This window comes from Coenobita brevimanus, chromosome 57, assembly GCF_032717465.1.
Source record: "Coenobita brevimanus isolate Jiangsu-jjx chromosome 57, ASM3271746v2, whole genome shotgun sequence".
Classification (NCBI taxonomy): Eukaryota; Metazoa; Arthropoda; class Malacostraca; order Decapoda; family Coenobitidae; genus Coenobita; species Coenobita brevimanus.
The window spans coordinates 8,386,696-8,400,800 of NC_137010.1; the positions used below are offsets into that span (position 1 = coordinate 8,386,696).

Consider the following 14,105-nt stretch of genomic DNA (forward strand, 5'->3'; position numbering starts at 1 on the left):
TCCAGTGTTAAATTTATCTATCCATGTGTTAATCCAGTGTTATATCTATCTATCTGCGTGTTAATCCAGTGTTATATCTATCTATCCATCTATGTGTTAATCCAGGGTTATATCTATCTATCCATCTGTATGTTAATCCAGGGTTATATCTATCCCTCCATCTATCTATCTGTTAATCCATCGTTTTATCTATCCCTCCATCTACACGTGCACTTGAAACAATTGGAATTTCTGAAACGTCTGTCACTTCCGGAACAGGGCCACCACCGCAGGATGTGTGTGTGTGTGTGTGTGTGTGTGTGTGTGTGTGTGTGTGTGTGTGTGTGTGTGTGTGTGTGTGTGTGTGTGTGTGTGTGTGTGTGTGTGTGTGTGTGTGTGTGTGTGTGTGTGTGTGTGTGTGTGTGTGTGTGTGTGTGTGTGTGTGTGTGTGTGTGTGTGTGTGTGTGTGTGTGTGTGTGTGTGTGTGTGTGTGTGTGTGTGTGTGTGTGTGTGTGTGTGTGTGTGTGTGTGTGTGTGTGTGTGTGTGTGTGTGTGTGTGTGTGTGTGTGTGTGTGTGTGTGTGTGTGTGTGTGTGTGTGTGTGTGTGTGTGTGTGTGTGTGTGTGTGTGTGTGTGTGTGTGTGTGTGTGTGTGTGTGTGTGTGTGTGTGTGTGTGTGTGTGTGTGTGTGTGTGTGTGTGTGTGTGTGTGTGTGTGTGTGTGTGTGTGTGTGTGTGTGTGTGTGTGTGTGTGTGTGTGTGTGTGTGTGTGTGTGTGTGTGTGTGTTTATAGACCTACAATGTCCTTAACTTCTTCAATACGATAACCGGCTCTTTATTTTCTTATTGCCACCTCCAGACGATTATATTCAAACAGGAGGCGGCCCATCATAAGGAAATGTTGGAAATGATCTGTCACCTTTTCACTCTGAACAGGTCTCCCCTACGCTGCATAAAATCCCTCTCCAGCACCAAGAATAAAACCTGAAGTACGTCCTGGTGGTGACAACAACTAGTCAGGTGTGTTTAATGAAGGAACAAGGAGACAGACTGAAGACTACTGATATAAAAAGTCTTGCTCTAGTTAAGGTACTGTACTCAGTTTACTTGTACATGGTGCCTTCATCATGACACAGAAGCATGACGGGTTTTCCCTTACAATGAAATACGATGCATTAAACTACGCTGAGCCACAACGACCGACAGATGATGATGTTACGCCTCTTGAGAACACGCGGGGTATTTTCTTTCCATGATACGAGTATATAGTTGCAGCTTATATCTCACACTAAGCTAACATAACTCTGAGTTCCAACCAAAGCAACAACACTGTGAATCGGTGAAACAATAAGGGTCATTTAGAGCGAGCAACACCAGTGGCCTATATGTCTGATCTGATATACTGTAATCGTCCATGAAGAAGAGCCTGTCCTTGCACTGTCACCTTGCCCGTTGACCTCTTTCGACCAAAATTTTAACACTCACTCCTCTGCCAATCTTGGTGCATCAGACAATTTTCCCATCATGTTCCTAGCAGAAAGACAGGCCAACAAACCGGGCAAAAAAAAAAAAAAACACGTTACAAATCTTGCTCGGTAACAATGCTATTCTGTATATTTACATCAAAATTATTATGTCGCCTCGCTTCAGACAATCTTAACGCACTCTAGCTCCAGCAAGAAAAACACCGGTACTACAGACTTGTCCCGACTATGAGAGGGTTATTAGACTCCCTACCTCCTATGCACTCTCAACTGAACAAAATCGTCTGTCATCAGTACGGATATAATTGCTTTCCCGGCCATGATAGGCTTCATTATTTACTAATTTGAAGCCTGAATACAAATACTTTGAAGGAAGCATTGTGGTCCCTTCAGTTTTGTTTTCTCTACATGAATAAGGCAGCAACCACAGCCTCCCCATAAACAGTGTGTGAGTGGATGGTGCCGAAATGTGCAGTGGGTAGATACGGGCCGAAGTATGTACTGGTGTATAATTGATTAATAATAACTACAATACTACCAGAACCACCGGTACTCCTACTATTACTGCTACTACTACGTTAATAATAATAATAATAATAATAATAAAAATTCAAGCGTATATTAAAGAGAAGTACTGAGTAGCCTGAACAAGACAGCTTCACTTTTGTAAGCAGATAATGTCAGAGGTAAACGTCAAAATGTTATCAACCACTAACAAACACAAACTAGTAAGCTATCCCAAAAGGTCAGGTTTTAAGAGTAGGTCATGTGTCAAGGTCAAGCTCACCCTGGGACTGGTAAATACCCTCTAATATTTGACCTAACAGGTTCTGTACGTCTAGCTGGTCACAAATCAAGGTCAAGGTTACCCTCATAAATGTCCAGTCATGAGCGGGGTTCGCCGACAATCCTCCGCCAGCATGGTGTCCAGTCTTTCATATTTCTCATTCCTCCTCAAATGATAGAGTATCCTTCCTTCTCATATTCTTACTGTGTGCTTCATAAAAGTCATTACTGACAGACAGACAGACAGGAAGATAGACAGGTATAGATATTTCCTTTTACCTTTCATTACCACAGCCGGCAGAGAAGTGTCGGTGAACTTTTCTTCACGGTTGTACTTCAAAATCTGACTGAAAGCAGTACATAATTACCTCCGCCAACGAAGTTGGAGGAGGTTATGTAGCCTATTCACCTATGTTTGTTTATCCACACGATATCACCAAAAGTTCTCAATGAATTTCAATAAAATTTTGTGGAAGGGTGGGCCATAGGTCAAGGAACAATTGATTAAATTTTGGAGCGGATCCGGATCCTATGTATTCCACACAATATCTCCACGGATCCAGATCTGGATCATTTTTAATGGCAACGGCATTGGCGAATGTATGCGCTCTCTGAGTGCTTTCTAGTTATTTATGCTTTCAAAGAGTTTTGTCGAATGTCAAGGCCAAACTAATCCTTACACTGACGTACTCCAATGGCCAACTGTGGTAAAGTTACGTAGATGAATTAGATCGTGCCAAAGTCCAGCTAATTCTTATACAGACGTTTTCCAATAACCTATCTGAGTGAAGAGGTTATGTATCTAGGGTAGGTCAACGGTCAAGGTGACACTAATCCTTTTATTGATATTCAACATCCGACGTTACGTAGCCTGAGTAGGTCACACGTAAAGGTCAAACTAATCCTCATACTGTTCCGCTCCAATACCTAAGAAAACAATAATATTTACCATATACTATATATAGAGTAGGTCAGAGGTCAAGGCCTGACTCTAAAATACTGACAAAAACACGAACATCAATGAGAAGGGGTTTGTATATTTTAAGTCAGTCTGGTTAAACTTTTTTCAATACTGGCGACGCACTCCCAAAGCCGAGTGTGAAAGGTTACATCAGTATAAGCACAAAACATCAGTGCCGCCAGGGAAAATGTTGAGGACAGAATGTGTGGGACGTTTGCTTAGTGTATACTACAATGTTTGTGCAGATTATTCCTTACTTTATATACTCGCGTTTTACGTTTTGTATTTTCATTATTTCCCCATAGCTTACTAGAGTATACTACGTGGTTAGGTCTAATACTCGTCTAGCTCCCTGTCTGCCTCTGCCCCTCGCTCCATCTCTTATATTTCCCATGGTTCCTAATTTACTGTGTCCATTTTTCACTTCAATCTGTCTACAGTATATTTATCTAGTTGTTCACCTTAAGTGTCTACTCTCCCTCTTTCTCTCACTCCATCTCTCTTTTACCCATCATATTCTTTACCTCCTCCAACCACTCCATCTCTTAATATCCCCAAACCCCATATTCTTCAGTCTCTGCCTCCTCCTTTCACTCTACAATCGAGCTTCTTTTCAGCCATGTGCAGCGGGAAGGGGTATATCAAGTCATTCAAGCAAATTTCACACACATCACAGCTGACATTTTCACTACACAAACTACGGGAAAGTGTGACAGGTATTTATGCTTGCTATAATTCATGACCCTGTGTTAGTACGTTGGGTTGTTAATCTCCTTCTGTCACTGTGTCTCTGCCTACGTCTGTGTTTGTCTGTTCTGTCTCTTTGTCTACATCTATCTGTCTGTCTGTTCTGTCTCACTGCTTACATCTGTCTGTCTGCCTCTCTGCCTACATATATCTGTCTGTCTGTCTGTCTGTTCTGTCTCTTTGCCCATCAGTCTGTCTGCCGGCCTGAATGTCTGTTTCTCAAAACTCTACTGATATTATTTATGGGGAAACTTTTGCTTCTTGGGGGGAAAAGGGTTGGACCTGGATTCTCCTCTCTCTCTCTCTCTCTCTCTCTCTCTCTCTCTCTCTCTCTCTCACCTTCAATTAACTCTAATCTTTGACATTATCTCTCTCTCTCTCTCTCTCTCCCTTATCTTCAATTAACTCCAGTCTTCTACATTTCCACCCCAACCTCTGTCACTCCCTCACCTTGCTTTTCCTTCACTGTTACCCTCCCTCGCTCTCACATGCTTCCAATTGTATCCTATCAGCTACACTTCCTCCTTAACCTCTCTCTCATTTCCTCTCTCTCTCTCTCTCTCTCCTCTCTCTCCATTGTTACAGTTACAGTACAAAAACTCAAATATCGTCACTGCCTCTCACTCTTCCACACCCTCTCATCATTAAACTCACTCCCTCACTCACATCCTTTCCTTACCCCTGAATTACTCATCATATACATTACGCAGCCAAAAGAAGACTGCACGCCTTAGTCCCTTCAGTACAATTATTCAATTACATTATATTCTATCATACCTTAAAAAAAAAAAAAAAAAAAAAAAGTCACCGGAGTGAAAGAGTTAACACTACACGGTACCTACGTTTTCATCCCAGAGGCATATAATCGTGTGGTGTCAAATGCAATACAGTACTAGAGCTGTGCGGGTCATGAGAGGGTTAATGGAACTGTACTAGATTTGATTCTCAGTAAATATAATCAACTAGAATGAAATTAAAGGGAAGAAGTGACCACGACAAGGTTAGGGATAATGGCTATACTAATAACTCAACAATTAACTAAAGCTGTGATGTGGTGTTGTGCGAGAGATAACACATGGCCGAGCACTGTCTCTCCTATATCAGCACTGTTATCTAAGGCTATTATCTCTACACTCAACTTGGCTATCACTATCAGCTGTCCTGCCTTTTATCTGCCATCATTACCTTTATTGGACAATAAACACAGCGATCCTACCAACAGTTTCCATGGCTATTGTCCTTCATGAAATAAGATCACAAACAAGAGGAAAAGTGTCACAGAAAAGGTGTTAGCAGTGTGGGTGTAGCGGGAACTAGAAGGTGTAGTTGTGTGTGGTGTGGTAATGAGTAGTGTGGGGTCTGACAGTGTGTGATGTGGTGCGGTCAGGTGTAGTGTGGCGTGTGGTCTGGCAGTAAAAGATGGAGGTGTGGCAATCTAAGTGTGGCTGTGGGATGATGCAGGGTGGCGTGGGGTGTTGCAGTGTGGTGCGGTAATGTGTTAGGTGTGGTGGTGTGGTGTGAGGTTTGGCTGTGTTTGGCGTGGTTATGTGTGGGATATGGTTTGGCAGTGTGTGGTGTGGTTTGGCGGTGAATGATACGGTAATATGTTGTTTGCTATATGCGTGGCTTGATTATGTATGCTCTAGTACTGGGTTTGGCTATGGTTTGGCATTGTGTAGTGTGGTGGTGTGAAATGTGGTGTGGTGCGGTGCGGTGCCAAAGCCTTATACCGCACAACAACCATAAGGGCACTTCTATACCCCTCCCCTCCCTCCACGTGCAGTGAGGAGGGCAGCCTGTCTCGCCACCACCTGTCACTTCCCCATCAGCTGATATGGTCACGTGTACCGTACTTATACACTGGACGGATTCTGGGGTTTACCACAAGTTTTCCAGGGCGGGTTTTTTTTTTCCCATATTATGGCTCATTTTAGCCATCTCTTATATGTCGTTTTAATATCGACAGTTTCTGCATCAATAATATACAGAAAGAAGTTGAGGAGTAATGAGCAGACTAAATCACTAAGGAGGAAGTGCTACGAAATTTCCCAAGCCACTAAGAACACAGGCCTTAGCCACCCTTACACAACAGCACAAAATGTTTAACGGAAAGGGGTTAGGTGTGCTTGTACAGGTATTGTGACCACCACATACCTGTATAAAATGACAGTGGAGTGATCTATGACCCTCATACTCCTTTCAAAAATAGTATCCCGTCCCTTCCTGCACAATTACTTTGACACACACAGTGATGCATTCTGATTTATGGGGCACTCTCTGATTAAGTGCACATATTGTCCTTGGCACGTACAGTATTCAAAGTGGCAAAAAATCGGCATGTTACACGATGTTTAAAAAATGCAGTCCGAAGTACCGACTCCACCTGTCTGAGGAATTTGTTAATTTGTTGTCCGCTGGACCCAAGAGGCGTTATCTATCTGTCTATCTATATTATATTATATTATATTATATTATATATATATATATGGCAAGGAGTACAGTCAAAGCCATAAGTTCCCCTAACAATCAGCGCTTTTACTTTGCATTTAAGATATTTTAATCACTTTTGCTCCCATACATACACGTATGTTACCAGAGTCATCTGTGGACAGAAAACATACTAAACCCTTCACAGCTTTGGAAAGTTATCCACCACAGACCGGTGTTAAGAAGTAGGTGACAATTAAGTGAACTCATGTCCGTGGCTGCACCAACACAGAACCACCACTAACAGAGCTGTCGTGTTATGAGCCAACCAATCAACTTCTATAACCACTCTTCTTATGTTGTTAGGTTAATCCCTCAGGTGTGTGGTGAGGTACGGGACGGCATAAGGTGTTGGCATGAATTATATACACGTTATGAGGGTGGTGGTGCTCAAGTGGCAGAGTGTTCGACTGACGGACCGAACAGTTTGAGGATTTTTAATTTGTTCTGCCAAAAGACATTTAGCAGGCAATGGACTGTGGTTATTTGTACCTAAATATTGATAGGCCTATGTGAAGGTGTGTGGCACCATCTACTGCTCGTGCTGAAGAAGACTGTTGGGCCTCCGATATGGACTGTCAAATTTGTGCCCACATTCAGACCGATAAAGCAAAAATTATACCGTACTGAAACTATGTCAACTGGAAAGGTACAACAATTCTGGCTCGACTTGGACCAGAGGACTGCATAATTATTTCGACCTTTAGCACTGATGATGGAGAGACAGAAGGCGCCAGATGCAAACCCACGATGAGACAGTTAAATATCTTGATGTACGCAGTGAATAATTATATAGCAATGTTAAGGGATATTTCACCACCACCATTAACCCTCTCATGCCGGGACAATTCAACCTTAACACCAAACTTTTACATATCTATCTATCTATATACAGTATAATTTAAGGGCGAGTTACAGGGTCTTGTGTTAAATTGTTAATAACGCAATGCTCGTATCTAATTAGGCTAAACATAATTCAGTTGCCATTTTTAATCAAAGGGAAAATCTCCATATCCATTAAGGCATTGTTATTAAAAGAAGGTAAGCTAGAAACACCTGTCTACCTCCAATTACGCTCAGGGTGATTATAAGAAACTGCCATCATCCAATTACGCTCAGAGTAATTATAAAGATCTTAGGGGATCCTGTGTACATCCAATTAGCCTTAGTCATTAGAAACATTCATTAGGGGATAGTCTACCTGTCCATCTACCTTAATTACACCAAGTCATTCGAAGCTTTGTTAACTCCTTTACTAACAACGCAATTTTGTTATTACTTTATTTGTGTTACCCCAGGATGGTTGGATTTAGCTCTGGAGAAATATTCCAAACTGCTGGGATTATTATTATTATTATTATTATTATTATTATTATTATTATCATTATTATTATCATTATTATTGTTATTATTATCATTTATCATCACCATAATCATCATCTAATCCTGAGTTGCCCCATGAGGAGCGCAGGAGCCCGGGGCTAGGCAAGTTAGGCCTTACATTTAAGACGAGAGTAACCTGCCTCACTCATCCCTTTGTGGCATTATGTGAGCAATACACCCCAACCACCCTTTGGATATAAGCCTGCACAGGCTCAATTCGATTGGAGCGCCTTAATTACCCAATAAACCACCAGGCGCCATAATTTGGTTATATGGTTACCACCCAGCGTAGCAACTGGTTTCCTGGTGTACAGGAAACCATTTGGCTTGTCACTCATTGTAGAGCCACCCGTAGACAGAAGGAAGAGAAAGGAATGAAGGAAAGACAGAAGAGGAAGATGGAAAGAAGAAACGAAGAGAGGAAAAGGCAGGTACCCAAGAGCAGCACTACATCAAGTGAGTGGATGGTGAGCGCCCCCACCAACCACAATTATTATTATTTGCTGGAGACTTGAAGCGGGAAGGGTTATATATTGCCTTCCCTAACCCCTTCACTACTAGGATGTTCTTCTAAGCCGAGTCAAATCGTCAGGTGCGACAGGAATCGTCTACCGTGACGTGCTGGTGGTGGAGGGGTTAAGATGAGCCGAGGTGATGATACGTACCTACATCTTCCCTCACTGGCCTCACCTCCCTTGGTTTTTGTCGCTCAATACCATTAAAGCTAGCAGAGGCAACGGGATAGCACAAAACTCCCTCCCTCTCTCACCCCTTTCATTCCCCTTCTCCCTCCCTTCCCTTCTTTCTCTTCCTTACCTTCCACCTCTTCCTCCTTTCCTCTCTTCTCACTCCCTTTCACCCGCCCTATCTTCCTCCTCGTCCTTCCTCCATCTCCCTCTCCCTCCTCCTCTTCCTCCCTCTCCTCCTCCCCCACCCCCCCTCCACGTCACACCCAGGAAAGTAACGTGCCAATAGCGTGTCATTAGGGATTATGATGACATTACTCGTGCAAATAGCGCATACTACTGCGGATTGACTCCCAGTGTGTGTGTGTGTGTGTGTGTGTGTGTGTGTGTGTGTGTGTGTGTGTGTGTGTGTGTGTGTGTGAGAGAGAGAATATGTTATGCTATGTGGATGTAAAAGATGAGTGGTAACTGTGTGTGTGTGTGTGTGTGTGTGTGTGTGTGTGTAAGCCTCTCAGTGTTTGCTTATGTGCTGTGCCGTGTTATCATGCCTGTGTGTGTGTGGGCGTGTGTATGTACGTTTGCTTGTATTTGCTTGTTCATGTGCGACTAGAACGTGACTGTATGTGTGCGTGTGATGTCTGTATGTGAGAATCTGTGTGCGTATGTATGTGAGAATCTGTGTGAGTATGTATGTGAGAATCTGTGTGCGTATGTATGTGAGAATCTGTGTGAGTATGTATGTGAGAATCTGTGTGAGTATGTATGTGAGAATCTGTGTGCGTATGTATGTGAGAATCTGTGTGAGTATGTACCGGTATGTGAGAATCTGTGTGCGTATGTATGTGAGAATCTGTGTGCGTATGTACGTGAGAATGTGTGCATATCTGTGTGTGTACGGTAAATGTCTAAAAAATGGTCTTGTTTCTAAATACAGACGTGTTGTTATGCTCCTGTGGTCTGATTTCAAGCGTTGTTTGTGTTTTTTTGTGTTTTATGTGTAAGTTTAACGATGTATGTGCATTATGCCTGTTTGAGATCATACAGCTGTGTGCGTGTATGTATGTATGTATTTGTGTGTGTGTGTATGTATGTATGTATGTGTGTGTGTGTGTGTGTGTGTGTGTGTATTCATGTGCCTGTGTGGGTGCGTGTGACTGTATGCGTGGTGTGTAATCTGCTTATAACCACAAATCAGCTTATATCATACCACCCCTCACCCTCAACAGCCAGGCAGGGTGACAGGCGTGCCAAGGGTTAGGCAGGGTTAGGTAGGGTGAAGGCAAAGTAGGTAGTAGGGTGAAAGTAAAGATGAGGCTGGGTGTGGGTAAGGGTGAGACAGATTGAGGGTAAGGGTGGGAGTAGGGGTGATATACAAGGGTGAGACTGGCTGAGGCAGGGTGAGGTTGAGTGTGAGGGTAAAGGTGAAGGATGATAATAAAGGTAATAAGGGGTGAGGGGGAAGAAAGGCATAATTGTAAGGAAAGATAAATGTTAAATAATATGAAAGAAGATGTATAAGGCGTAATAATCCTACAGTAAAGACAAGTTACCAGTATAAGTATTAAGGTATGAAAGAACTAAAGCACCTGTACAAAATACTTGCCAATAAAACACCTGAACAATATAAGAACAGTTACAACCGAACAAAAAACGTGGTAATGCTGTACAGTTCCCGTCAACAACTCCTCTGCACGGTCTCCTACCATGTGTCAAAATGTACCAAGATTTTCCTCAACTAATTAATATTTAACTATCTATGTTGGCTGATTTACTGAATGTTTGATTATGATACTGATTCTAGATTAAATGAGTTAGAATGCTATTGTTTTTTTCTCGAAATACATGTGTAAAAGATGCCAAAATCAAATATGAACTTGACAGACTAATCAACAGTAATCCAATGGTGTGGTAATTCTAATCATATATTTGAAACACACAGCAGCTGGGCAGAGGAATTTACTGACTGAAACTGTACGTGTAAACAGTCTAAGATAATATAATGGATGGAGCAGACACCCACCTGAGGCCATTGACAAAGAACTTCTCTGTGATGTAGTCGCGGCAGTTGGAGTTCTCGAAGGCCAGGTAGAACTTGTAGTCCCGGTTAAGCATCTCGAAGCACTTGGCCGCCGAGGAGCGTGGACACCGCCGGGACCCACACGCCCCAAATATGTCCACGCCGATGTACTTGCTAAGCTCCTTGGCGTACTGCAGCCGGTTGTTACGGGCGCCGCAGTTGGACACGAACCAGGCCACCTGTTTGGTTTTGTTGGCGGAGTAGTTGATATCCTGAGGCTTCTGGCGTATGGAGGGGTTGTAGTAGACCCACTTTTCGTAGGGCGCCACGATGTCTGAGTCATGGCGGTACGTGGCAGTCCAGTTGAAGACATCTTTGGCGGTGAAGTGCTGCGTGTGTAGCGGACACTCCAGCATGAACATGACCCACACCTGCCGGGGGTCACGTGCGTTGGGCGGTAAGCTAAAATGGTCCTTGAACATCACTGCATCCGCCGTGGGCAGTTCTGACCGTGAGCCAGTGAGGACGCAAGTATCCACTGGACACCGCAGTTTCAGAAACTGTCCACGCCCCGCCCGCAGGCCCCAAGAGTTCATGCCGTTGTACATGAGGATCTTCTTCAGCTGCGGCGGTGCTCTGTCCTCGGCAGGGTCTGGGTGGTCCTCCATGGGTGGCGGTGGAGGAGGGCCGAACATCAGCTGCTGAACGATGCGGTCGTCGGGGTCCTCATCCGGCCACAACCGCTGCCACCTCACCCACTGGTCTGCCTCAGAGGGTGTGTCTGGTCGCAGCTCCCCACCCTGCAGGTACCACGGCCGCTGCTTGGGTGGCAGGGTAGCCAGGCTCACGTTGGGCAGCGGACGCGGCCGGAGGACCGGCGCCAGAGAGCGGACAGGAACCTCCGGCGCGAGGTAGGCCTGTGGGTCCGGCGGGCGTGGGTCATGGGGCGGGGGCGGGGGCTGGTGGGGCGGGGGGGCAGGGCGGCGCAGCACGGGCTGGGCGGGGGGCACGGCCGGCAGCCACACGGCACCGGGCTGCTGCACTGACACCACCAGCAGACACATGGCGGTGGCCGCACTCACGTACACCACGCCACGCCGCAGTGACACCCGCACCATCCTCCCACACCACCACCCGCCACTGAAACAACAACAAAGACAACTACATTAATACACCATCAGCAAACCACAATACTAATATCATAAAGTCAACAACACTTTAACTTAACTTTATCGTATAAAAGAGCACACTAAAACACTCACATCCTATTTTATTGGCCGAGTCAACAGTCCTCTCTAACAAATAAAACGGTAAACCTTGGGCGACTAAGCTGTGCCCATTAAATCTTATTCAGCGGCCTCTCTACGATGGAGTCAAATACTGGATATATAATAATACTACAGCTTATTCGACCTCATCTGAGAAGAGACTAGTCTTAAGCTTTAGTTGGCTGACAACTGACTGGTTGTCCGTGTGCATTCATTAACACGAGCATTCTAAAATATTCTTATTATGTGCTACAATAACAGTTTGACGATAAGACTGCACAAATTAAATATCATATATATATATATTTTTTGCATAAAAAATGAAAAAGACGCCACCATAATGAAGGGTTTAGTAAGTCCGGGTCAATGCTAGGGGTTATCTTCTGATGGGCTTAGGTGGTGCTTTAGCTCCTCCTTAGTGATTCATTTCCGATACTCAGTTCTTGCATGGTATGGTGCCGTACCTAGATCTTGGTAATAATGACACAACTTCCATATACATCACATGAGATTAACCTGCTACAGGAAAGAAAAAGGTAAGGAACAGCTGCTACCAAGGTTTTCTCTTTAGTTCCCTCCTTCATTTATCTAACCCCTCCTCATCTTTCCTAATTCTCCCCTTTGTTTCCCTTCCCTCCCTGCGTCCCTCCCTCTCTTTCTCCCTCCTCCTCCCCTCTAACCCTTCCACTATACCCTCTAAGTCCCTCCTTTGTCTCCCCTCACTATCTGCCTTTCTCTCCTCTCCTCGCTTCTCTTTAATCCGTCCTTTCTCCTCCGTCCCCTCCCCCCCCCTCTCTCTTTTGTCTTTCATCTTTCCATATCCTTACTTCCTTTCTTCCCTTTCCCTCCAAACTTTCTCTTCTTGCCTCCTTCGTTTCTCCCTCTTCCCTGTAAGTCTCTCCTTTATTCCCTTCTCATCCATGTCTCTTCTCTCCCAGTTCCTTTTTCTCTTCTATCTCCTGTTCTTTCCTTTTACTCTCCTCCCTTGTCCTCAAATTTCTCTTCCTTTTCTCTTGCCCTCTTCCCTCCGTCTCCCTCTTCTCCCAACTTTCAATTCTCCCTTTCTTCTTCCCTTCTCATCCATTTCTCTTCACTCCCACTTCTTTTTTCTCTTCTTTCTCCTGTTCCTTTCCTTTTACTCTCCTCTCGCTCTCAAATTTCTCTTCCCTTTCTCTTGCCCTCTTCCCTTCTTCTCCCTCATCTCCCAACTTTCAATTCTCCCTTTCTTCTTCCCATTTCCTGCCTTCCATCCCCCCCCCCTCTCTCATTACCTCTTCTCTTCGCCCACTTGCCCAATTAATCATACTTCTCTTCTCCCCTTTCCTTTCTCTTCTTCTCCCTTCTCACCTCTCTCCTTCCTCTGCGTTCTCTCCCTGTTTACTACCCCCTCTCCCTGTTACCTTCCAAGTTTTCTCTTCAGTTTTCCTTCCCCTTCTCATTTTTTTCTCCCTTCCCCATCCTTTTCTTTCCTCTCTTCTCTCCTTCAATCGATTTCTTCCCTCTCCCTCTTCAGCTTCCTCTCCCTTCCTCTTTGCTTCCTCTTCGCTTACTTTCCCCCTTTACTTTTCTTTTACCCTCTTATATCCTGTCTCCCCCTCCACCTAATCTTCCTCCTCTCCTCTCCCTCCCTTCTGCTTTTCTATCCTTCCTCTCTCCCCTTCCTTTCTTTTTTTTTCTCCTCCTTTCTCTCATTCTCTTACCCCCTCTCTCCATCTTCCCTCTCCCGGTTTGTCTCCCCTCCTCCACCCCTTCTTCCCTCTTTAACTGCCTCCTCTCCCCTCTCTTGTCTGATTAATAACCCATCTTCTTCGTCCCTTCTCCTCCTCTCTCTTTCTTCTCATATTTCTTTCACCTTCCCCGTCTTCTCACTCTCTTTCCCTTCCTCTCTCCCTCTCCCCCTCTTCCTCCTCTCCTTTCATCCTCCTCGTTTTTCTTTTCTTCCTTTCTTTTTCCTCCTCTCCTCTGTCCCTACCTTTCTCCTTCATCATCTTCTCTTTCCCTCATCTTTGCTCTTCCTCCTCCTCCTTCATCCCTTCCTTCTTGTCAAATTAATCACGCTCTCTCTCTCTCTCTCTCTCTCTCCTCCCTTGTTATCTCACCTTCTTTCCTTACGTATTCCCTTTCTAACCTCTCACCTTCCTCTTACCTTTCTTCCTTGTCTAATTAAATACCTTTCCTCTCTTCCAGGTTCCCCTTCTCTCCCCGCTTCCGTTCTCCTTCACCCTTTCCTTCCCCCTTCCCTATCTTCTCCCTCTCCTTTCTCCCCCTTTCGCTTCCTTCTCCTCCTCCCCTTCGTACTCATTACCTCCC

The 14,105-nt window shown here is 44.5% G+C and overlaps 1 protein-coding gene across 1 annotated transcript in view; it reads right to left on the minus strand.

Moving 5' to 3' along the window:
- Positions 1 to 11,645, minus strand: part of FucTA (glycoprotein 3-alpha-L-fucosyltransferase A) — a 49,677-nt gene extending 38,032 nt beyond the window's left edge. Inside the window, exon 1 of the mRNA XM_080274448.1 lies at positions 10,531 to 11,645. Within this exon, the coding sequence (XP_080130574.1) occupies positions 10,531 to 11,645 (1,115 nt within the window). The remainder of the gene's footprint in view (positions 1 to 10,530) is intronic.
- Between the last annotated feature and the right edge of the window lie 2,460 nt (positions 11,646 to 14,105).